The sequence below is a fragment of the Theropithecus gelada genome, chromosome 7b, assembly GCF_003255815.1.
Source record: "Theropithecus gelada isolate Dixy chromosome 7b, Tgel_1.0, whole genome shotgun sequence".
NCBI classification, from domain to species: Eukaryota; Metazoa; Chordata; class Mammalia; order Primates; family Cercopithecidae; genus Theropithecus; species Theropithecus gelada.
The window spans coordinates 89875568-89902177 of NC_037675.1; the positions used below are offsets into that span (position 1 = coordinate 89875568).

General features: G+C 42.1%; 1 protein-coding gene across 4 annotated transcripts in view; it reads right to left on the minus strand.

Annotated features, from left to right (window-relative positions):
* PTPN21 (protein tyrosine phosphatase, non-receptor type 21) overlaps positions 1 to 26610 on the minus strand; it is an 88545-nt gene that overhangs the window by 16043 nt on the left and 45892 nt on the right. For all 4 annotated transcript variants that reach the window (XM_025391907.1, XM_025391908.1, XM_025391906.1 and 1 more), the window contains 9 exons: positions 26278 to 26375; positions 23731 to 23798; positions 22825 to 22895; positions 19668 to 19755; positions 19171 to 19259; positions 15541 to 15628; positions 14753 to 14832; positions 4155 to 4215; positions 3444 to 3528 (listed from right to left, as the gene is read on the minus strand). In XM_025391907.1, coding sequence (XP_025247692.1) covers positions 3444 to 3528; positions 4155 to 4215; positions 14753 to 14832; positions 15541 to 15628; positions 19171 to 19259; positions 19668 to 19755; positions 22825 to 22895; positions 23731 to 23798; positions 26278 to 26375 — 728 coding nt within the window. The remainder of the gene's footprint in view (positions 1 to 3443; positions 3529 to 4154; positions 4216 to 14752; positions 14833 to 15540; positions 15629 to 19170; positions 19260 to 19667; positions 19756 to 22824; positions 22896 to 23730; positions 23799 to 26277; positions 26376 to 26610) is intronic.

Sequence of the window (26610 nt, forward strand, 5' to 3'; positions counted from 1 at the left end):
GAAGAGAGAACCAAGAACCACCTCGCAGAAGATATGGCAGTTAAGGGGACTTGAGGGGTAAGTGGGTGAGGTGGGCATGTCCAGCTTCCATCAGAAGTGAGGTCTCTCAACCTCTCAGAGCAGGCAGGATTATGCCTCCTCACCCCTTGATACCAGGCACAGCAATGCGACTAGTAATGGTCAAGGGAAAGTGTACAGAGAGTTAAAAGCCAGCTTCCAGGCTCTCTTCCAACTGCAACACTGACCAACAAACAACACTGCAGAGAGAAGAGGCTCTCCAGCTCAAGCTCCTACCGCAGACTCACAGGGGGCAGAGCCCTCCTGCTAGTGCAGTGTGCAATGGACAGGTGACCCTTACTATTACTTCCCTGAGAGTTTGGAATAGAATATTTTCTCAGCACAGCATAGCCCTGCCTATCCGGTCTGGATGGTATGTGAACAGAAGGGTGCATGAGGTAAGGGCACCTGGGGGTGCAGAGCAGCACTGGCAAAGCCAGGGAGCACCCCCGGGCAAGATGGGGTGGCTGGAGTGTCAGATAGCTACAGAGGAGTAAAATAACTTAGGAAGTAAGGTTGGAAGAGCAGGCTCAGTGAATATTGTGTGAAGTCTCGAACACTAGGCAAAAGAATGATCCTGTAGCCGGGGGCGGTGGCTCATGCCTGTAACACCAGCACTTTGGGAGGTGAGGCGGGCAGATCACCTGAGGTTGGGAGTTCAAGACCTGCCTGACTAACATAGAGAAACCCCATCTCTACTAAAAATACAAAATTAGCTGGGCGTGGTGGCGTGCCTGTAATCCCAGCTACTTGGGAGGCTGGGGCAGGAAAATCACTTGAACCCAGGAGGTAGAGGTTGCAGTGAGCTAAAATCACACCACTGCACTCTAGCCTGGACAATATAAGCGAAACTCTGTCTCCGAAAAGAAAAGAAAAGAAAAGAAAAGAAAAGAAAAGAAAAGAAAAGAAAAGAAAAAAAGAAAAGTTAAATGTGGATGAGACCCCTGGGAAGCTCACAGAGGGAGGGAAGAAGCCACAGGACAGACCTGCAGGGCACACCAAACAATACTGATGGGAAGGAGGAGGGAAAAACCCAGCATGCCAGAAGGAGAGTTTCCAGAAGGTACAAAGGCTTGAACGTGATGGTGAGGGGATGTGGGAGTGCTGGGAGCCTTGGAGAGGGCCGCTTTAACAGAGTGGCAAAGGCAGAGGAGTGAGCGGTAACCAGCAAGCAGAAGCAGCACACAAGAGAGTACTCTTAGAAGTCAGTGAGAAAGGACGGGCGCGGTGGCTCACACCTGTAATCCCAGCACTTTGGGAGGCTGAAGTGGGTGGATCACGAGGTCAGGAGATCGAGACCACCCTGGCTAACACGGTGAAACCCTGTCTCTACTAAAAATACAAAAAATTAGCCGGGTGTGGCGGCGGGGGCCTGTAGTCCCAGCTACTCGGGAGGCTGAGGCAGGAAAACGGTGTGAACCTGGGAAGCGGAGCTTGCAGTGAGCCGAGACCCCACCACTGCACTCCAGCCTGGGTGACAGAGCGAGACTCTGTCTCAAAAAAAAAGAAGTCAGTGAGAAAGGAAAGCAGATCGCTCAAACCATCACTTAAAGCGAGGAGAACAAACAATGTTAGGATGTTTATAGACGGAGGAAAGAGAATGAATGGCGAAATGAGACAATGCAGAGGACAGCCAGGTCCCGGAAGTGGGAGGGGCCAGGATTGCAAGTACCAGACAAGGGCAGGGCGCGAGAGGGAGGAAATAGAAGAACATGGTAAGGGGGCCACTCTCGGGCTCTACATCCAAAGCCCTGCTCCCTACTACCCACCTCACTGCATGAAAACGCTCATCTTTACACCAGGGCCGACACAAACAATAGTCACATCCCACCTTCTGGTCCCTTCATGCATCACTCCCTACTAGTTCCTTACCCAAGAGGGAACCTGGACCACTCTACTCTCCAAACACGCACTGCTTCATTCTGTGCATGGCGTTCACTATCCCCAAAACTAGGAACAGCAACCCCAGTCAAGTCCCTGTCTTTCTACCTGCCGAAATCCACCCATCTTTTCAGATACAGAAAGTTCTTCTCAATCTCCCCAATGTGATGAGTCTCTCTTCCATTGAGAAGCATGGTAATTGCACATGCTGTCTCAGAAAAACTATCATATTCAAGTTATTTGTGCCAGGAGTGGTGGCTCAGGCCTATAATCCCAGCACTTAGAAAGGCAGAGGCAGGAGGACAGCCTGGGCCCAGGAGATTGAGACCAGCCTGAACAATATAGCAAGACCCCATTCTCCACAAAAAGGGGTTCAGGGGGAGAAAGACAAAGTTATTTGTGCACCTGTCTTATCTTCAACTATCAGATTCTACGTTTTTTTTTTTTTATTTTTTATTTTATTTGAGATAGTCTCCCTCTATCATCCAGGCTGGAGTGCAGTGGTGCAGTCTTGGCTCACTGTAACCTCCACCCCCACCTTGGGCTTAAGCAATTCTCCCACCTCAGCCTCCTGAGTAGCCAGGACCACAGGTGCATACCACCAGGCCCAGCTTTTTTTGTTTGTTTGTTTGTTTGTTTGTTTTTGATAGAGACTGGGTCTGGCCCTGTGGCCCAGGCTGAAGATAAGCTTCTTGCGATGTGGAAATACTCATCTGCATAAACCTCCTTAGCATTTGGTATAGCCCCACTGCTTAAACTTCAGTTTGGGAGTTTGTTACAAATACAATTCCTTATACTTCTCAAGTGAAAACTGCAGTAGTCACATGTTTAACTTTTACAATAGGAAAGCCTCTGGCAGGGGAAGAAAAGTAACCCTGGGAATTCTTTGTCAGACAGTAAAGAAGCACTTAAAGGCTAATAGAGTGGTGGTAAAAGGACATAGGAACTAGCTTGATAGTTTCCCATTGGCCAAATTTGAGATCAGTGGAGCATCAAAATTTGATACTGCATTTTTTTACGTATATTCAAGAACCCAAATATATGTGGTGGCTCACACCTGTAATCCCAGCAATCTGGGAGGCTGAGGGGGGGCGGATCACCTGAGGTCAGGAGTTTGAGACCAGTCTGGCCAACATGGCGAAATCCCATCTCTACTAAAAATTACAAAAATTAGCCAGGCATGGTGGCGCACCTGTAGTCCCAGCTACTTGAGAAGCTGAGGCACCAGAATCGCTTGAATCTGGTAGGTGGATGTTGCAGTGAGCTGAGACACGCCACTGCACTCTAGCCTGGGTGACAGATTGAGACTTTGTCTCAAAAAAAAAAAAACCAAAAAGAAAACTGAATATATTGGCTTCTTTTATGAATCCAGGATAGCTATTATCATGATGCAATTTGGGGTGCAACTTCAGCCAAAAACTGTCCAGGCTTCACAATCTCCAAGCATTCACAGATTTATCCATAGTAATAACTATGTAAGGCATGGCAGAAACAATGTACTTTACCTTGGGAAGAAGCATATGGTTCTGTATAATGTCCATTATAGTGTAGCTGTGGTGGGGGAGGCATCACGTAGGGCTGGGGTTTAGGCTAAGAAATGGAGAGTTGGACACAGGGTTAAAACACATTGCTTATGTAATACAGGTAAAGTTATTATCCACTGGATTCTTTCTGTTAAAAAAAAACTTCTGAAGGAATTAAATATATTATATATGGAAAATAAACATGAAGACACAGTAGTTCTTATCATATCTAGCATTTTCTATGTTTCCCCAAATGGCAATGCCAAGCCCTATGACTGATACCAAGGATATTAGGCTCCACAAGAAAATCTGCATCTAAAAAGCTAAGAGGAAGAAGGAATAGATACAGATTTCCTTGTATAAACATTTGAACATAAGAAGCTTATATGTATTATAATCAATCTTATTAAAGTCATCTAATATTTTAAATATATACCAATTTAGGATTACTCTTGGCCAACAGTCTAAGTTCTTAATATTAAGGTCAGACCTAATATTCAAATATGTATAATATAATAATATAAATACTAGATTGGACCTATGGGAAAAAATCACCATTTCTTTGGTTAAAAATGATGAAAGATCAATACACTTTTATGGTTCAAACTCAAAATTAACAGTATTAAAAGCATATTTTATTAAGGAAAAACATCACTAAAATATAAAAGCAATCATATTTTCCTTGTTTCTTACCAGAGACATCCTTGAAGAAGACCTCCTCCTGATTGGGTTCACTGTGACAGTCTGAGTTTGCCTATAAAATAGGATGTCTCTGAGAAGAGCACATACACACTGTCTCTTAAATTCTACCAAAACAAGATATAGGAATGTAAAATAATAAATCTTCTAAGGCAAAAAAAAAAAAGACAAGCTATCTAAGTCATGAAGTCAGAGAAAAGAAGGGAGTTTTTTTTTTTTAACCAAAAAAAAAAAAAAATACCTGGGTGTGGTGGTATGCGCCTGTTTTTCTCTCAGTCCTTTCCTGCTACCCCAACCCCTCAACCTGCCCTGTGGTTTCAGGCTCCCCACACAGTGTCATCGCCTGGACCCACAAAGGGATCAGAGCATCTTTGCCAGGCCCATCCAAGTAAACCTTTGGATTAGCCATAAGCAGTGGGGAAAGAGACAAGGCTGTATCACCCACACACTTGCTGCAGGAAAAGTAGGATTCAGTGCAAATGCAAATGTGTTTCTCCTGTGCGCTGGGGAGCCCTGGATCTCTCCACTAACCTTCCTCCTGGGGAACCATCCACTGTCAACCCAGAAGCCTCATTCAAGCAGTAAGAACTGCCTTTAATTAAAAGTCTGTTAACCACAGACTACAAACATAATAAAGAAATGAATTTAGAATTTTAGTGACAAGAAACTACATTTCCAAGTGCAGTAAGCACGCTCCTGTAGTCCCAGCCTCTTGGGAGCATCTTGGGCCCAGGAGTTCAAGACCAGCCCAGACAACATAGCAAGACCCCATCTTTTAAAAAACTCAAATATAAAAAAAATTTCAAACATATATATTTGTAAAATCTACATTTCCTCTAAGGAACCAAGGGAAAGCAAGGCACAAGATTTGGTTCAGTAAGCTGATTGTAAACCCATTTACCTTTCTTTGTAAGAAATTTCTGATTTGTTTTGAATATATTTTTTAAAAAACACCTAAGGCCAGGCACAGTGGCTCACACCTGTAATCCCAAACTTTCAGAGGACAAGGCAGGTGGATCACCTGGAGTCAGGAGTTTGAGACCAGCCTGGCCAACATGGTGAAACCTCGTCTCTACTGAAAATACAAAAACTAGCTGGGAGTGGTGGTGGGTACCTATAATCTCAGCTACTCGGGAGTCTGAGGCAGGGGAGTCACTTGAACCCAGGAGGCAGAGGTTGCGGTGAGCTGAGATTGTGCCATTGCACTCCAGCCTGGGCAACAAGAGCGAGATTCCAGTCAAAGAAAAAAAGGACCTAAATGTATTAGGGAGTGCTGACGAATACTTATCTGATAATGTGAGATTTTAAACTATTCGCATGGCAAGTTCTATGTTTAAATAAACAATAAGGTAAAAAAAGGAACAAGAAACAGAAAAGCCCATTTGTAACTACTGTTTTTAAATAAAGGCAAGATTTTTTTTTTCTTCTGTGTGGTCAGTTTTACTGCAAGATCTGGGAACCTACACACATTGAATTCTTGGCTTTATTGATGACATGTAGTTTGTCAAAGCACTTTTCCTTAGACCTTTTACCACCTATTCCTGGTTCATGTACTTATGTAACACATAATTACTGATTATAAAAATATTCTGTGACCTTTGGTTACAGTGTTCTAAGGACTAATTACTAGAAAATCCATCATGACAAAGTGAATATTCAATCCATTTAAGCAAATTTACCATAATATCAAGCCTCACGTCTCATAAATTAACATTACTCTTAACACTCTGAAAACTAGTGTCTTATATTCAAAAACCCTGAATATTAGCTTATTTTTATAAGACACTTGAGATAAAAAGAAAACCAGTACATACTAGTTTTAACATCAGGTGATTACAACTGCTTTTACTAGCTTTTATAAATAATTCATATTCTTTGTTATTGGAAAGTATTCAGGCTGTTAATGAAAAATAAATGTCTCTTTTCCAAAAGATGTTCCATTCTTCCAGTACTTATTTTGGTGAGACAAGTCTGCGTGGTGTGTCTGTTTTTTTTTAAAAAAAAAAAAAACAAATACTCCTTAACTGCACATTAATATATTCCTTAAAATTAGTACCCACAAATTAGCTGGATGTGGTGGCAGGTGTCTGTAATCTCAGCTACTCAGGAGGCTGGGGCAGGAGAATCGCTTGAACCAAAGGGGTGGAGGTTGCAGTGAGCTGAAATCACGCCACTGCACTCCAGCCTGGGAGACAGAGTAAGACTCCGTCTCAAAAAAAAAAAAAAAAAAAAAAAAGATAGTACCCAGAATTTGAAGACACCGCATTTTTGCAGCCTTGAAATTTACTTTGGTTATTCTTCACTGTCAGGACTAGGTTTAGGCAAACTGGGTCCTCTGAATATGTGTTCAGTCTAGCAGAGACTCACTGTCCAGATGGACTGAACTTAAACTTTTAAAGTACTATAAATTCACAAGGGTTGCCGACAGAATTCTCTGTCAACAAACTCCAACAACATGTCTATAATTGCCCAGCCTGGGGCAAAAATAAAACACAAAACCCAAGGATGCAGAGCTTCAGCACATGGGCGGCCCTCCCACACTGATAGCTATCTTGGCACTCTTGCTGGCAGCACCCAGTGTGGAGGCGAACACTGCCCACTGTAGTAGCCGGCTCTACTAACAAAACAAACTACAAAAGCATGTACCTGCCAAAGTGCTTGACCCAGGCAGCCGCACCATCAGTTCTAATAGTCTAACCTTCTTTTTCTTCTTGGCGTTGTTCTAATAAATGCAGTTTACTCCGAGACCAGCTATCCTCAACTTGGCATACAAGAGAAAACCATGTAACTATTGGTTGTGGTTTCCAAACTTTTTGGGCAGTTACTATGTTGATGGGTACTGCTAAATAACTGAGAAGAAATCACTAGAATCTGTGCGCCAAAGAAGACAAAATAAAAATTAAAAAGGCTGAGCCAGGCATGGTGGCGTATGCCTGTGTAGTCCCAGCAACTTGGGAAGCTGAGGCAGGAGGATCCCTTGAATCCAGGAGTTCATGGCTGTAGTGCACTATGATCACATCTGTGAATTCCCACCATATTCCACCTGGGAAACTGAGACACTAGGACCTTGTGTCTTAAAAAAAAAAAAAGAAAGAAAAAAGGCTGCCAGCCCAAGTAAAATCAATATTATGTATTGAAACTGTGCTAAGGACTGTACGTGATTATCTCGTGGAATGTGTACACCAACCCCACAAGGGAGGTCCAGTTATTATCCTGATTTTACAGATAAGGAAAGTGATACGTAGGTTCAGTAAGTTGCTCCTGGTCACATGGCAAACAAGTAGTAGAACCGGCATTTGAACCAGCAGGTCTGTCGGATTCCTGAGTGTATGTGTCTAACAATCATGTGTTCAACCTGCTTCCCGGCCCCAACTAATCTGTAAGCTCCATGGAGGCAAGATGTGGTATCCCTGGTGCCTTTGCTGAGCAAGTGAATGACTAACAAGTGAGGACTAAAGTGATGCTTATTACTAAGCATTTACAGCTGAGCTTATATTTCTAAGCCTCGTCTGAATTTTGCTTTTTAAGTTTCCTTTCTTATATGATGAAAGGGAGTTAAGATTTTGACAAACAAAAAAATTGCCATTGATAGCTCATAAACTAATAGATAGTTCAAGGAATAGATTCCTTCCTGTAATCCCAGGTACTTAGGAGGCTGAGATGTAAGGATCACTTGAGGCCAGGGGTTTATGACCAGCCTGGGCAACATAGCAAGACCCCATCTCTAAAAAACTAAAAAAAAAAAATTAGCCAGGCATGGTGGCACACACTTATAATCCTGGCTACTCCAGAAGCTGAGGGCTGAGGCCACTGGATCCCTTGAGCCCAGGAGTCTGAGGTTACAGTGAGCTATGATCACACCACTGCACTCCAACCTGGAAGACAGAGTAAGACCCCATCTCTTAAAAAAAAACAATGTGTTAGATGGTGGAAATACCTAGCAAATGTTTGTCTCAATGACTTACCTTTTGAGCTCACTATAGTAAGGGTAAGGAAGAATAAATGCTCTCCTCCCAGCCTACACTTGGGTAGACCAGGGCTACATCCAAGCTGCTTACAGGTCACTGACTTGGCTCTGAGATGCCTGTTCCTATTGTTCACCCCCCTACCAAATCCCACCTTAGGTGCAGCTTCCTGGCATTGTCGGCAGGGAGAGGAACAAAGCCAGCAGAGACCATCTCAGGTAACTGGGAAGGAATACTGATGGAGGGAGAGGCCCTGGCGTCACTTCAGCCCCATGACATGTGTGGTTTTCTTGTTTTTGGAGACGGGGTCTTGCTCTGTCGCCCAGGCTGGAATGCAGCGGTGTGATCCTGGCTCACTGCAACCTCCACCTCCCAGGCTCAAGTGATTCTCCTGCCTCAGCCTTCCGAGCAGCTGGGATTATAGGCGCCCGCCACCATGTCTGGCTAAGTTTTGCATTTTTAGTAGAGATGGGGTTTCACCATGTTGGCCACGCTAGTCTTGAACTCCTGGCCTCAGATAATCCACCTGCCTCAGCCTCCCAAAGTGCTGGGAACACAGGCATGAATCACCGCGCCCGGCCAACATGTGTGGTTTTCTAGGGCGACACTGACCTCTATCCATATAAGAACCCACTCAGAAAAAGCCGCTGCCTCTCCTCAGCTCCACCAGGGGTCCATGTCCCCATACCCAGAGGTCCCACTGTTGGCCTTGTGGCTGCTCCTCCACTCCCCTCCCACCTCTTCCTGCCCTGCTCCTTCACATGGATCCATGGGAACTACTGGCTCCTCGCCACACTTCTGGGACTCAGGGGACTGGAATGGGATAGGGGCTGTTCCATCTTCTTCCAGACTTCCTATAGTCTCTTCAAGCCCTGCAGCAGGCCTAGAAGAAGACGGGGTAAATCCTTTCCCTTTCCAGGCAGGGCCTACTCCAGTCAGTCTCCTGATTACAAAAGTCTCCGGAACCAAGGTGGACACTGGCTGCTATGTTCACCGACACCCCTGAGCTGCAGGGAGCACTCACCAGCCATCTCACTGCGCTCAGCGAGCGGCCTGCTGCGGTCTGAAATACAAGTTTCCCTTCTGGAGAAAGTCTCTTGAACCCTCTATCGCTTGGCTCTACAGGTTCAAGGATACCATCCTCACTTTCACTCATAGAAAAGTACAGGGGAGCCCCCTACACCAAGGGGCCTCTCAAGACTCCCCCACTCTCCCAGCCTTTTCCTTATATAAATCAGGGAGGGTGATTACAGCATGACCAGTTCTGGGGCTTGGAGTGAGAGACAGTGGGTTTGAAGCAGATTTCTGACCTAACGGGTTGACATTATTATCTCATTTAATTCCCAATTCGACCCTAAAGGAATATTAAGTATAAAAGTCTCATTATCCTGACTTTATAATTTTTAAAAGACAGATTGTTATCCATCTAACATTTTTAAGGTTTGGATAACGATCATTCTGTTATCTAAGGTACTTTGTTAGGGGGTGGAGAGGGAAAGCTATTGGATCGTTTCATTGTGTAAATACTAAAATATAGTTATCTGGGTCAAGGTTAGATGAGTCACATAAAGCCATCCCAAACACCAATAAACTATAGATCAGGACTGCGCGTGAAGGGGACATCCTGGGATTACAGTTCCCCTTTCTGTGCAAGTCGAGTCTATCTCCTGGGCCACCAGTCACCCCAGCCCAAACCAGATGTCCAGAAGTCACTGTCCAGTTCCAGGCCAGCTGCAGTTTTGTTAAATGCCTATCACGCTTTAGTTTACCTATGTGGCCCATGACAACAAGTCTACCAATACTTCAGAATCATAATATTGGAACATGACTAAACAGTCTATATTGACAGCCTTTAAAACATGATCGTAACAATTAAAGTTCTTTTCATTTTATTATCAAGCAAAATTTTAAAAGCTAATATTAAAAGCTTCATTACTTTACATGGGAAACAAATGCTCACAATGAAATATATTAGTTCCCTACAGAATGAATCATAAGTAATTACATAGGAATAGCTCATGGAAATCGACTGCCACAATCTATCGGATATATAGAGATTGAAAACAAACTTTGGAAAACAGCCCTTTAAACATAATTATTCCATTTTGAAAAGAATCAGGTGTTCCTTATTTAGGTATAATATATGCAACTGATGACATTAATGTAGTTTTATTCACACTTGCCAATAAATAGCAATATTCCAAAAACTAGAGCTGAATTTCTAAGACTGAATCATTCACCATAATCAATCATTTGTTGCTTTTCCCACTTCCCTCTTTTACTTATTACAAATTGTTAATTTGCAAAAAAAAAAAAAAAAAAAAAATCACCAGCCAATATGGATGCCTCATGGAAAGGGATTATGTTTTATGGTTTATTCACATTGTAGATTCTCCACTATTTTCCAGAGAAGAAATGAACTGAGGTAATAATGGCTCAATATTATGAATACTCTTAACTTATTAAAGTCTTTAAAATGAAAATGCTGTGATCCAACAGACTGCATTATCTACTGCTTGAATCTTAGAACTTACTTCTGCATAGAAATCATGCCACATATGGCTGGATAACCAGGCCAGCCCCCCGAACCCCAACGGCAAGGAGCACTGCTGAACATCACCACCAGGGGGAACACTTTCATATGCAAATACACCCAGGCAGCTAGCGGAAACCTGTTCCCATATTTACAAAGAAAGCAGGTTCCTCCTCCCTGTCAGTGCTTACGAAAATCCCATCACCAGAACAGCGGTGGGGACTCGGATGCAAACATGGTGGAGGGGAAGGCAGAGAAGAGACAGGGACTGGGCCATACATGCAAACCACTGGGCAGCTCCCTGTCCGGGTGGGCATCTCTGCATGTTATCTTTACACTGTTGCTCCTGCCCAGAGTTTCTCTCACACCCTGCAAGACAGAAGGCACTTCCACAGCCTTTCTCCTTCCTTCTTGGTGCTAAGGGGCAAAATGCCCTTGTTAGACTTTCCCTCCACCCCATGCCTCATTTACAATCTGTAATAAAAGGAAGAGACAAAGGAGCAAAAGGGGTCTTCTCCCCTGTGACTCCCATCACTGCCACACTCCAGCTCCCATCGTTCACTAAGCCCTTACACACAGGGCACCTTGCCAGATAGGGGACACGAAGATGAGGAAGAGGAGACCCTGCCCTCATAGAGCTCCATCAAACAAGAGAGACAGATCCAATCCACATGAAAAGAGCAGGCAGGAACTACTCTAAGAGGCTGGCACAGCGGCTACGAGCGCAGGCTGGAGTCTTGCTGCTCCACTTACTAGCTGTGTGGCAGGGCAAGACACTTCACTTCTCTAAGTCTCCATACCTTCATCAACAATGGGATAGTAATAATTGTGCCCAACAGGGTTACTGTAAGGATTAAAGAAAATAAAAGCTCTCAGTATAATGCTTGACATAGCGCAAGCATTTACTAAATTATTGTTACAAATTATTCAGATCATTGTTACAAAAGACATAGAAAAAAACAGAACTTTCAGAGTGGTATTGAGGACTAAACAAACTGTATGCTTGGTGGTGTCTACAGGGGCTGTATTTTAAACTCAGTCTTGAAGAATGACTAAGAGTCTGCCAGAGAAGGGAAGGAAGGACATTTTAGCAAAGGCCTGGGCTGGGAGCATTCACATGATAAGGAAAGACTTCTTCCTGGAGTCAGACTCCAAGGCCACTGGGCTTGGGCAGCTAAGTCCAGAGAAGGACCTGAGGAGTCTGCCCTTAATCCTGTACCCAGGACGGGGCGGGTGAGAGGCACATACTCAGATTTGTTCCTGACATGTAACTTCAACAGCAGTGCTACATATTTTGCTTATCTATCCAGAAGACTGACTGCATACAGGTGAGATAGGGCATGGGGGGCCAAGTGGGAGGCAGCTCCAGGAGGCGCCTCCAGAAATGGTGCAAGGACAAGAGGACAGCTTAAAGACAGGTTGTGGGAATTGAACGAAACATTTCAGGTCTCAGCTTAGATGTCACTTGGCTGGGTAGCCTTTCCTATCTTGGCAGTTCTGGGTGAGGTACCATTTTCCTAAGGGATCTTACAGCACCAGCACCAAGACATCTCGAATCAGAGCTCTTAACACTTGTATCCACAGATTAGTTGAAAAAATTAATTAAGGCCAATAGTGAGCCAGGCCCTTGCTTGGCATGGGGAATATAGCACTGAAGGCAGGGAAGAATGTCTGTCCTCATGCACTGCTGTAGAGCTTACCTGCTGGCAGGGGATATAGGCAAACAAGCAAACAAACAAATATAGAAATTCACATGGTGCTAAGTGCTATAAAGAACAAAACAAAGTTAGAGGGCAAAGAGACAGATCGTAGTGGAAGGGGAGTACCATAGGACAATCAGGGACAGCCTCTGAAGAGGGTCATATCTGACCAGACAGCAAATAGCAGGCTGCAATGAGGGAGGAAGGCAGGTGGAGACCTGGGAAAATAGCAAGGACAGTGTCCCCTAGGGTGAGGCACATCTGTAGCCCAGCCAGGATACCACTGTGGCTGGAACAGAGCAAGCAAGGAGGAGCATAAAAGACACAAGGTTGGAACCAGGCAAGCACCACACTGTGTATGGTTTCGTACTTTTATTAGAAGTAAAATGGGGCCAGGCATGGTGGCTCACCTGTCTAGCACTTTGGGAGGCTGGGGCAGGAGGATCCCTCAAGTCCAGAAGTTTGAGACCAGTCTGGACAACATAAGGAGATCCCGCCTCTATAAAAAATATCAAAAAATTAACCAGGTGTGGTGGTACACAACCATCTACTCAGGAGGCTGAGGTGGGAGGATCACCTGAGCCCAGGGAGGTTGAGAGGCTTCTGTGAGCCATGATCATGTCACTGTACTCAGCCTGGGTGACAGAGCTGTCTCAAAAACAAACTAAAAAAATTACTTAAAAAAAGAAGTGGAATGCCAAAGGAGGGTTAAAAAGAGTGACAGGATCTGGGCCGGGTGCTGTGGCTCATGCCTGTAATCCCGGCACTTTGGGAGGCCAAGGTGGGTAGATCACGAGGTCAGGAGATTGAGACCATCCTGGCCAACATGGTGAAACCCCATCTCTACTAAAAATACAAAAAATTAGCTGGGTGTGGTGGCATGCACCTGTAGTCCCAGCTACTCAGGAGGCTGAGGCAGGAGAATCGCTTGAACCCAGGAGGCGGAGGTTGCAGTGAGCCAAGATCATGCCATTGCACTCTAGCCTGGGCAACAGAGCAAGACTCTATCTTAAAAAAAAAAACAAAACCGGTGGCAGGATCTGTTTCAGGTTAAACTGAGATCATTCTGGTTGACATATGGAAAATAAGCTACAGGCAGCGAAGGCACAGAAACAGGAAAGTCAGAAGGCTACCATAATACTCTGACGAGAAGCAGTGGCAGCTAGCACCAAGCTGCTAGCATGAGTGGTAAAAATGGTGAGGTTTCATACCACATCCAATTCATCAGCAAGTTCTGCCAGCTGTACCTTCAGAATACACAGGCAGTAGTATATATTCACCACAACTTTCAGAGTGGTATTGAGGACTAAGCAAACTAAACGCTTGCGGTAGGATGCAGGAGTCCAGAGCTCAGGGAGGGCCAGGCACAGCGGCTCACATCTGTAATCCCAGCACTTTGGGAGGCCGAGGTAGGCAGATCACCTGAGGTCAGGAGTTCAAGACCAGCCTGGCTAACATGGAGAAACCCTGCCTCTACTGAAAATACAAAATTAGCGGTGTGTGGTGGCACATGCCTGTAATCCCAGCTACTCGGGAGGCTGAGGCAGGAGAATCGCTTGAACCGGGAGCTCAGCGGGAGGACAGGCCAGGAGAAGCCCCCCTAGAGGAGCGGATTTGGAGAAAAGGCCTCAGGACCAAACCAGGGAACATGACTGAGAAGAAACAGTCTAGAAAGAGGAAGCCTAGCAGCGGGTGGTGTCCTGGCAGCCAAAGAAGAGCAGGATTCAGGAAGGATGGAATGAGCTGTCGGAGGATCACTACTGCAGAGCCGTCAAGTTAAAGAACTCGTAAAATGATCACTGGACGAAAGTCACCTGACCACAACAAGCAGTGTCAGTAATGTGGAAGCTTAGGGGAAACAGGATGGAAGGAAGCAAATAAACAAGCATACACAACTCTCTTGAGGAAACCTGCTATTAAGGAAAGCACAGATATGGTGCAGAGGCTAGAGGGGAATAGAGATGAAGGACAATATTTTACATGTGCAATATCATCATGTGCTTTATTGATCCGGCAGACAGTGAAAAACCCATGTAGGCTAAGAAAAATGCACACCAGGAAGAAGGGGCACAAATTCTTCAGGTGGCTGGAAAAGCTGAATAATCTTTAATGATTCAAAATGCTGACCAGAGGATTGATTTAAACAAATAAAGGATATTATTCCCTTTTTACCTTTCAAGAATTAGAACAGTTCTCGTAACTAGTTGAAATAAATCTTAGAGGCATACAATGTAGTTATTAGAAGTCGGTCCAAAGCTAAAATGAGGAAAATAGCTACAGGATCAAAAAAAGATATCAATTGATAAATTGTCTTTCTTGATAATACAGTATACTCAAGATTACAAATTCTAAATTCATTATTTTTGATAATTTCCACGAGCAGGACATACTTACAGGTTACACTGGTTTAGTCTGTAAAACTTGTGTCGCGCAACACAGAGTCTCCAAATGTATTTTGCAGTTTCCATGTCTTCCTAGCAAACAAAATAGGCATAAAGCAGTATGAAAGCACACACACAACTTGATACGTTTAATGCACAGTTTGTCTAAATACATAATGGGTGACATCATATGACAAAGTCACTTTCAGGACACTATAAGCCTTTCATTTTCCAACACTGTGCCCATGGTATGAATACCACAAGTAGGATTTAACTTATGAAGACAAAACAATCTGTTCTAACAGTGTGATTCTCATATTAAACAGTTTCAAAATGACATGGGAATCTAAAAACTATAAAAATATCAACTTCTATTCTTGCCAAATATACTCAGACATTTTTAAACAAAAATATGACTCAGTAACTGAATATTGCCTTTGTCAAGAGAGCAAAAGCAAGTAACTGTTAAATAACATTTCTTCAGAGCTATTCATTTATCCATGAAATTTAAGATATCAGTGCTTACTTTCTCCCCCACTTAACCCCTGAGGTTTAATTTAAAGGTTATCATGATCAGACAGTAGTTATCCAAAGACTCATTCATTCAGCATTTACTGAGCAGCCATTTTTTGCCAACTGCCATTTTGCAAAATGCTATATGATAAAACTGCATGTTTTATACAATTACAAAATATTATAATTTTAATGCTGCCCTGCCTCCAAACACATACAAGTATGCAGAAGTAGAACTTGTTAACTTTTAGGAAAAACATTCCATGCAGACCCCTAATGTTTACTCACAGTTTGAAATTGGATGGTCTCCTCTTTATTTGCCAGTTCTAATGCAAAAAAGGACTTGTTGTGGGACATGTTGGCAATGTCATGCCACCTAAAGAACAGCAAATAGAGAATGGCAATGTGAGTGCCTGTGGGCGAAACAAGGAGATAGAATATACAAGTTTTCCCTAAGCCTGACGTGTAAGTTAGTATTTGGTGACATTTTTGAGAAAAACAAAAAACACGAGACCAGCCTGGCCAACATGGTGAAACCCTGTCTCTATTAAAAATACAAAAACCAGGCCAGGCATGGTGGCTCACACCTGCAATCCCAGCATTTTGGGAGGCCGAGGCAGGAGGATCACCTGAGGTCAGGAGTTTCAGACTTCTGGCCAACATGGTGAAACCCTGTCTCTACTAAGAATACAAAAAAGTTAGCTGGGCGTGGTGGTGGGCACCTGCAATCCCGGCTACTTGGGAGGCTGAGGCAGGAGAATTGCTTGAACCCAGGAGGCGGAGGTTGCAGTGAGCTAAGACAGCACCATTGCACTCCAGCCTAGGCAACAAAAACGAAACTCTGTCTTAAAAAAAAAAAAATTACAAAAACTAGCCCAGGCGAGGTGGCAAGCACCTGTAATCCCAGCTACTCAGGAGGCTGAGGCAGAAGAATCATTCGTCTGAACCCGGGACGTGGAGGTTGCAGTGAGCTGAGACAGCACCATTGCACTCCAGCCTAGGCAACGAAAACAAAACTCCGTCTTAAAAAAAAAAAAAAAATTACAAAAACTAGGCCAGGTGAGGTGGCAGGCACCTGTAATCCCAGCTACTCAGGAGGCTGAGGCAGAAGAATCGTCTGAACCCAGGAGGCAGAGGTTGCAGTGAACCAAGATTGCGCCATTGTATGCCAGCCTGGGCAACAGAGTGAGACTCCGTCTCAAAAAAAAAAAAAAAACAAAAACAGTGGTTTTAATCAGCTAGCATGAATGTTCTAATTGAAGTGACAGCAGCTAGTTGTAAAAAGTAAACTCATGAATACTAAATGAGGGAAAAGAGAATTTAAAAGATGTAAAATGTATCATTCTCATGTGTCAGATGTGCTTGATGGAAGATCCCTGTCTTAGCTGATTGCCAATGCCTCATTTACTCATTCAACAAAATAAAAGACACCTATTATAACAATGCCAGAAACTGCAGTCGGTCCTAGGGACACTAAGATTAGTGAAGTACAGTGCTTCCCTCAAAAGAGCACAGGTGGAGGGGAAAGGTGGGAGAAAGAACACAGAAGCCAACAAGAACCTTTAAGTGCTGCAGGTATTAAAATAAGGCACAAAAGTTGGGGAGGTGTGCTGTGAAAAGCTTCAGGGTGAAGATAAATTTGAAATGCCAGGAACTCAAAGAGTGAACTATTCTGGAAGTGATCACTACGATTCAAAATCTCATACTTTCTAATTTTATCATATTAGCTTTTATATGTTAATATTTGATTTTATTACATAATCATAGAATGTCATAAAAAGAAAAAATTATGGAAGAAAAAATTTTATCCTTCTCCATTAGATTTATTTTAAATGTATTAAAATAAAATCAACTTAGTTGTGATTCAGTGTTTGTTAAATCTAAAGATTATTAGCATCACATTAAGGCAACTGTGAAAATTCCCATCCAGTGATAAAGGAAGCCAGGCAGATGCTTCAAGTTTCCATGTGACACTTTGGGCACCATCAGAGCCCTGCCCTTCAGGTGAAGCCACGGATCCATTTTCCTCTCCTCTCCCTGACCCCCAACTCAGCATGTTGGGAAGGGTTAATATAAGTGGCTTGGGGACAAGAGAGCAACTGCCAAAGGGGAGCCACCCAGCCCAGGGCAATGCATTCTAGAAGTGGGGTTCTGCTCCCCAAGTGATGGGTACTCTCTGAGGTCATAATCACCATGGAGAATTTATGGCTCAAGAAGCAGTAAAGCAAAGGAAGTGAGAGAGGAGATGTCAGTTTAGAGAAAAAGCTCTTCAAAGGCAAAACTAGTTCTCAAGAAGAAATGGTAGGAGTGGTTTAGAAAGCTTGAGTAATGTGTGCTGCGATGCTGGCAGTGAGTAGGGGGTGGAGAGAATAAAAGCTGTTTAATACAGTAATTAAGAGCCCACGCATAAAGTGGAGGACCCAAGTTATAGTCCTAGTTATGCCAGTTAATAACTGAGGGACCATGGACAAATCACAACTTTTCTAAGCCTCAATCATCACATGTGCAAAGAGGTAGTGATACCTACTGCTGAGAGTGTTATGAAGATTACACTAAAAAAATTCACATAAAATACTCAGCATAGTTTATCTGACTCATGATAAGCACTCAACAAATGGTAGACACGAAGGAACCAAAAAACAAAAGTGATAGAATATGTTTTCCTGCCTTATAAAAACAATATAAGCTTTTGGTTGGACACCATGGCTCACGCCTGTAATCCCATCACCTTTGGAGGCCAAAGAGGGAGAATCGCTTGAGACCAGGAGTTAGAGACCAGCCTGGGCAACACAGCGAGACCTCATCTCTATAAAATAAAATAAATAATAAACATAAATTTAAAAACAATATAAACTTTTAATTTTCACTACTCTGTACCCAATTTACCCAACTGGGTAAATAGAATCTCAGAGTAAAACTGCAAGTATTTCTATGAAATGAACTTTGGATTTTCCAGATTACAGATTTTAAGGAATTAAAGGCAGGGATTGTACAATATGGACCAACTTACTATCTTTAAGATACAAATTAGAACACAGAATACTGTAAAGGAAATTAAAATCACCTGTAGTTTCATTGTTCGGAGTCAGTTACTATTAGTACATTGCTATATATCCTTTCCATCTTTCTTCACATTCCAAGATTTCCACAAATGAATAGTATCTTTTTTTATATCAGCAAAAAGACCAACATTATAAAAAATTATTGAAATTTGCTTAGATACTGGTATTTTAGGAATTTTGGTACAAAACTAGAGTCAAAACAAAGATCTATATTTTTCGTAAGAAAAAGCCCTACAGGCCGGGCACAGTGGGCTCACCCCTGGAATCCCAGCACTCTGGGAGGCAGGCAGATAGCCTGAGCCCAAGAGTTTGAGACTAGCCTGGGCAACATGGTGAAACTGTCTCTACAAAAAATACAAAAATTAGCCAGGCATGGTGGCATTAGCCTGTAGTCCTAGCTACTCAGGAAGCTGGGATGGGAGGATCACTTCAGCCTGGGAGGTCAAGGCTGCAGTGAGTGGTGACTATACCACTGCACTCTAGCCTAGGCAACAGAGTGAGACCTTGTCTCACAGTAAATAAATTAACCAATAAATAGTCCTGGAAACCACAGCTCAAATTAAAACTTCATATCAAAACAAAGAATGGCCTCCATATGGCACAAAAAGGGTCACACATTTTTAAGCATTTTATAATAGGCCATCATTATATTCTGGAAATTTCGTTTTGAAGAAAGTGGCTTACTGAAAAGGACTGTTGCATTCCGATGGTATTTTTTTTCTAGGAAGGGAATTATTTCCATTTTTTAATGAGACCTTGGTATAGACTTGTGAACAATTTAACTGCTGTAAGTACTAAAAAAATGTATCACCAACAGGAGTCACAGAAAACATACAAAAAGAGGTAAGAAAAATACCTAAATACCACAGGATGCCTTCCATTCTTGTGTTTCACAAAGATACCTTCAAGACACGCTCCAATGGATATGTCACTTCCTTGGCTATCCTAAAAGGAGAAAGCAAAAGAAGAAACACCCAGGAAGCAGATGCAGAGGAACTGCTGCTACAGAGTTCCCCGGACTGGCTTCCCAGATGCAGGAAGTTCAGAAGACCTACAGAGGAGCTACGCAGGAAGACAAGTCTGAATGAGATCTATGATCTTATAGATATGTATAAGAATGGAAAAAGTGTGGCCCTCTTAGGAACTCTATTTCAAGACCATTTCAAAGTATGAACCGCAAAATGGGAATGCGTTTTACCACAAAATTTTGGTCACCAGGACCTCGGCTTTTAAGTTTCCAGAGTTTTGCACGTCCTCAGCCTTTGCACATAAGGACATCTTTGGATTTCCCCACGATTTTCTCAAATTTGTGAGCCTAACTTTAAAGAACCCCAGCCACCGAGCCACACTTACCTTAGCAGGGTAGCTCTCTTCTCCATAGCCATCCATTCTCTCTACCTCCTGCATGTACAGCATTTCAGCATCAGGAGCTGCGAGCCCTCTGCAACCCAAAAGAAGCAAGATTGTTCACAAAGCAAGCTTAAAATGGTTTAAAATAAAGCTTTTCTTAAAACCTATGTATCCATTTAGCATAGGACATTATAAACATTTCAAGTTTCTAAGCATCTATAATTGGTTATATCAATCTGTTGATATTTACTGAAAACCAGTATGTGTAAAGCACTGTACTGAATGCTGAGAGTATCACATGAGATCCTGCTCTCTATACTTAAGGTAGATGACTGGGAAGGTAGGGGATAAAAAAACTTCCTAAAAAAATCTTCAGGTGAAATCTTGAACTTTTCTTAAATCACCAAGTAATTGCTTATTATCCCAAATATCAGGGCTGGGCACGGTGACTCATGCCTGTAACCCCAGCACCTTGGGAAGCCAAGGAGAAAGGACCACCTGAGGCCAGCAGTTTGAGACCAGCCTGGGCAACATAGTGAGACCTTGTCACTACAAAAAAAAAAAAAGTTTAAATTAGCCCGGCATGGTGGTGCACATCTATAGTCCCAGCTGCTTGGAAGGTTGAGACAGGAAGACTGCTTGAACCCAGGAGTTCAAGGATGCAGTGAGCTATGATTGCTCCACTGCACGCCAGTCTGGGCAACAAAAAAAAAAAAACACAAAAAAACAAAAACAAAAACAACAAAATATCAGGCATTACTGAGAATTATGTGCTAAATGTCGAATGCAGGGAATAAGGGTATGAGAAGGCTACATGAAAACCCCTTTTCGCTCAGGTGAGTGGAGTGCAGCACTACTAGGATGGGTAGGAAGGCAGTGTGGGTACAGGAGCAGTGCCCAAGTGCATGCAGACTTGCATCTCCAGCCTCATCTTCCGATGCTCCCCTCTGTGCTCAAGGCACCCACACTGCAGCCATCCCAAACTCTGCATCTCTTCAGATAGAGTATGTTCCCTAGCCCCTCTGGGCTTTTGCACATGAGAATCCCTCTTCTTGGTATGCCTGTGACTCACTTGTGGATCTGGCCAATCCCTAATATCCTTCAAGACTCTGTCTATGTATCATTTCCTCTGGGTCACCTTCTGGGATTCCCCAATGCCCCAATTCTGTGCAGTCCCAATACATTCCACCCGTACCCCTCTAACTGCACTCATTATCTTCTTATATGTATTATCATTACTATAGTGGGTTGTCCTGTCAGCCCTCATATTGCAGGGCTGGGAATGCACGCTTAGAAGACAAGAAATTATTCTATTTATCTTTGTGCCACAGCATCCAGCACTCTTGCTCTGCCTAATACAGAGTAAGAACACTAAGCTATCTTTTAAGGAAATGCACAAATGAATAAATGGAAGTGACAAAAGGCAGGGCAATGTGTGCCTGAGGGATCAATTAAGCTAGAAAAGAAATGGTTCATGTGGACAGCAGAAGGTAAAGCTGGGAAGGCAGGATTTAACCAATTTATGGGAGGCCTTTAATCCCAGAGTAATGAACTCACGCTAGCAGGAAGCATGAAAATACCCACAAGCACGTGGAAGGAGAAGGAGAGGGGTAAGAGGAAAGTGATATGCTAGGGAGATTAATCTTTTGTGAGCCACTGTGTGGATTTGAGTGGAGAGAGACTAGAGGCAAAAGGTTATTTTATTTGGAAGGTGATAAGCAATAGGTTCTAACGAAACTGACCTGCTTTCAATTCCCACCTTTACCACATGTAGAGGTAACTAAATCTTTTTTTTTTTTGTTTTTTTTTTTTTGCTCTGTCACCAGGCTGGAGTGCAGTGGCACGATCTCAGCTCACTGCAATCTCTGCCTCCCGGGTTCAAGCAAATCTCCTGCCTCAGCCTTCTGAGTAGCTGAGACTACCGGTATATGCCACAACATCTGGCTAATTTTTTGTATTTTAGTGGAGACAGGGTTTCATCATGTTTGCCAGGATGGTCTCGATCTTCTGACTTCGTGATCTGCCCCCCTCAGCCTCCCAAAGTGCTGGGATTATAGGCATGAGCCACCGCTCCCGGCCAGAGATAACTAAATCTTTTTGAGTTTGGTTTCCCCATCTGTAAGATGGAGATAATAATGTTTATCTTAATGAGTAGTTATAAGAATTTAATGATAGAGTACAGATAGTCCTCAACTTATGATGGTTCGACTGAATGACTTTTCAACTTTACAATGGTACAAAGGTGATACAAATTCAGTAGGAACTGTACTTCGAGGACCCGTACAACTATTCTGTTTTTCACTTTCAGTACTGTATTCAACAAATTATATGAGATATTCAACATTATAAAATATATTACAGGCTTTGTGTTAGATGATTTTGCCCAACCGTATGCTGATGTAAGTGTTCTGAGAACAGGTAGAGTAGGCTAGGCTAAGCTATGATGTTCAACAGGATTGGTCTATTAAATACATCTTGACTTACAGTATTTTCAACTTACTATGGGTTTGTCAGGACTTAACCCCATCCTAAGTCAAGGAACATCTGTATGTGGAACTGTGTGGTAGTTGGTTTAGAATGAAACCTAGCATTCTCTAGAAGAGTATTTTTTCTTACAGGCAACACAGAGATTCACCATGAAAGAATGTCAATATGTACAAGTATACAAAGGTATGCAGAAGCATAGTTCAGAGTACTAAGCACCATAGTTCTTAGTGTAGTTCCCCAGATGACAGACACAGCTTCCATAGGTATACAGAGGGAAGTAACCCTGGACTTGCTAAGCTGTATCATAAAAGAAAACAAATCATCCTAATTTTACATTAACCTATACAGGATGAGGTTATCAAATAAACCTTTACTATACACAATAAAAAATGGGCACCCTTCAATGACTGGCTGCTTTCAACTTCCTCAGTGTCCTCACTGGTAAAAAAGGACAATAAATGAGTAATATGGGTAAGTGCTTACTTAGAACAGCACATGGCACATAGTGAGTACTATGTAAATGTTGGCTACTTGTAATAGCAGCGGCAGTAATGTTCCATATATAGTTGGGCAAATACATATTAATCATATAAATTAAATATTTAATTGAATATTTCAAATTCAAGCAGACATTGGTTCTATGCTATTTCCATGTCTTATTTCTTAGAGTCACCTGTATTTCTGATGTAGTAAGGCCACTTTTTGGGTTGCTTCTTCCAATACTTTTTCATCTTGTAACCATCCCTGAAGAAAACACACAGGGGTAAGTATGTGAAAATTCACCCAAATTTCTTTGAAGGAATCATGGCCATTGACTGTTAATGACTCTCGTCACTATCTGGCAAAATTATGACTATTGTTAATATATGGGAGCTTTGCTTACATAGGTAATCACCTTTCTAAGGAATTAAGTGGCTTCTTCACAGGAGCCAAAAAACAAAAACAAACAAACAAAAAAATTGCCCCACCTTCTCAATTCATCCCTGGGAAAGTTTCAGCTGAGTTATTTCAAGTTGGTGACAGTAGTCAGCCAGTCCTGAGCCCAGCAAGATAAAAACATCTTGTGTGTTCTCTGGCTGGCTGTGTAGACACTCAGAAGAGCATGCCACACCTTCCTTAGTTGTTGCAATGCAGTTTCCATGTCCCTTCCATCAGTAATGACTTTATAAAAGTAGAAGGCAGTGTCTTTGTCATCTACTTTTTAAATTGCTGATGAGAAGTGACATTCATTCCTCAATATAATCTTGTAAGGTTTCAAACCTTCAGTTAAAAGCAAAACCTGCGCCTTCCTGAGAAGTTGAAAATGAATCCTTCTTTTTAAACTCACATTCAAATAGAAAACAAATATCTCCAGGCACAGTGCAGTCACTATAGACCCTTCAGTTTCTGTGGGTTCACAAGGACCAAGATGACTACAACGGAGAAAGCAGTCACACTTGAGATGTTTGTAAGAGGGAATTTTTTTTTATAATCCTATTCCTGACAGTAAGTCTATCATACGGATTTCATTTCAGGGATTATTAAGGGTATAGGAATGAACTGTTTGTTTTAAAAAGCCCAGTGTCAAAAGAAGTCTTACCACAGGAAACAAGGCAAATTTCTGAAGAAAGTCCTGGGATTCATACTGATCAAAGTCACCAAAATCAGCTATACAGAATGACAAAAACTCACATGTTAATTATATTTAAATTTCATTGCAAAATATGTGCAACAAAATTCAACATGCAGTATATATAGATGGTATGCTAATATTTCAGAAGTCAAGTTTTTTATAACTATAAAAAGTGTATTTTAAAAGTATCTTTTTAAAAATGTTAATTAGGTAGACATGAGTCTTGGCTTGGAAAAATGCCTATGAATTAAATAAAAAACAAGTTGCAAGCTATAGGTAATATGATCTCATTTTTATAGTTAAAATGCAAACAAAACCTACCCTGTAATCATATATGCTTGCTTATGTACAGAAAAATGTCAAGGAGAAACCAAATTGTCAACAGTAGTGATGAAATGGACTTAGACCACTTGAATACATTACAGCAAGATATATTTGTTTTGAAATTTTTAATTTTTTTTAAAAATTGACAATTCAGCAAAATGTTTATGAAAAAGTAATTCTTAAAGCCAAAAAGGATACTTAAGAAAATCCAAAGTACCTTGAAAAGGAATGTGGCTCTATGTGCATCAGGCATTTGTTTAAAAATGATGCATGTCTCCATGCCTGCTAATAGCTGAAGGAGTTTTATTAATAATTATTCTGATTAAATTTCACTCCCAAGGCAAAATGCCAGTAATTGTTTGAAATAATGCCCTGTCAGAAACCTTCCTGGCCAGGCACAGTGGCTCACACCTATAATCCCAGCACTTCAGTAAGCCAAGGAGGGAGGATAGCTTGAGCCCAAGAGATAGCAAGACCCTATCTCTACAGAAAAGTTTAAAAATTAGCCAGGCATAGTAGCGCACACCTGTAGTCACAGCTACTTGGGAGGCTCAGGTGGGAGGTTCACTTGAGCCCAGTAGGTTCTGCCTGCAGTGCGCCACGATCACATCACTGCACTCAAGCCTGGGCAACAGAGTAAGACTGTCTCCAGAAAAAAGAAAATACACACATACATGTAAATACATGTATATTAGACATGTAAAAATCAAAAAAATAAACAATTCAAAAATGCTGGTGAAATGCAGAATCTTTATTTATATATGTACATTTTAAAGATAAGGTCTTGCTATGTTGCCCAGGCTGGTCTCGAACTCCTGGACTCAAGCAATCTTCCCACGTTGGCCTCCCAAAGTGCTGGGATTAGAGGCATGAGACACCACACCCAGCCATCTTTATCTATTATGAATGATGATATTACTGCATAATCCAGGACAACCATTTAAGAAACCAAACAAGTGGGAGTGCGGTGAGGGATAAAAGACTATACATGGGGTACAGGGTACACTGTTCAGGTGATGGGTACACCCAAATTTCAGAAATCACCACTAAAGAATTAATTCATGTAACCATGGCCAGGCACAGTGGCTCACACCTGTAATCCCAGCACTTTGGAAGGCTGAGGCAGGTGGATCACCTGAGGTCAGGAGTTTGAGACTAGCCTGGCCAACATGTTGAAACTCCATCTCTACTAAAAATACAAAAATTAGTTGGGTGTGTGGGGTGGCAGGTATCTGCAATCCCACGTACTCAGGAAGCTGAGGCAGGAGAATTGCTTGAACCCAGGAGGCGGAGGTTGCAGTGAGCCGAGATCGTGCCACTGCACTCCAGCCTGGTCCACCGAGCGAGACTCCATCTCAAAAAAAAAAGTAACTAAATAAATAAGATCTTATTCATGTAACCAAATACCACCTGTTCCCCAAAAACCTACTGAAATAAGTAAATAAGAAGAAACCACACAAATGAAGTGTACTTAAACTATAAGTGAATATAACCTCATCAAACTCACTGACTGGCATATCTTTCTTCTTAAAATATGACCTATTAGCAGATAAAGTCTTCGAACTAGATGAATACATAGCATAGTATTAATAAATGTGTATATATATAGTCATATGTCACTTAATGATGGGAATACATTGAGAAAGGCATCATTAGGAGATGTGCAAACATCAGAGTATACTTACACAAACCTAGGTGGTGTAGCCTACTACACACCTAGGCTATACTGTATAGACTATTGCTCATAGAAGCCTATACCACATGTTACTGTACTGAATACTGTAGGCAATTGTAACACAATGATATTTGTGTATCTAAACACAGAAAAGGTACACTAAAAATACAGTGTTATAATTTTATGGGACCACTGTCCTATATGAGGTCTTTTGTTGACCGAAACGTCATTTGGCATGTGATTGAATATATGTGTGTGTATACTTCTATTTATTGTACTGTTTGCTCTGTTGACATATAACATGATTAACGTCCAGAAGTCTCATATTTCATTGAGGTATTCCAAGTTCATTTTTTCCCAAAAGGAAGCCCCTTAGATAACAGAATACTTCGCTAATATATAAATACTACTAAAGATGTATATAGACAGTCAGTTAACTTAAAAATCCCTTGCTATTTTGTTGCAACACATTTTAATCTGATAGAACTATTTCATTATGAATTGATCTTATTTACCTTGAACAGCTAAGCCTGCTAGCTGAATTGCTTGTTCTAAGGTACAAGGAATACTTCCTTCCAAGATATCTTTCTTCAGTTGCAGATAATACTGATACCTATAAAAAAAAAATGTCAGTTTTATAAGGTCAATGTCAATATTATCTCATTGAGACATAATGCATTTAACCATAATTTGGTAGAGAAGCATAAACCAGCAAAACAAAACCTTAATCCTACTTTTTTTTTTTTTTTTTTAAGATAGGGTCTCCCTCTGTTGCCCAGGCTCAAGTGCAGTGGCATGATCACTGCCCACTGTAGCCTCGACCTCCCTAAGCTTAGGTGATCCTCGCA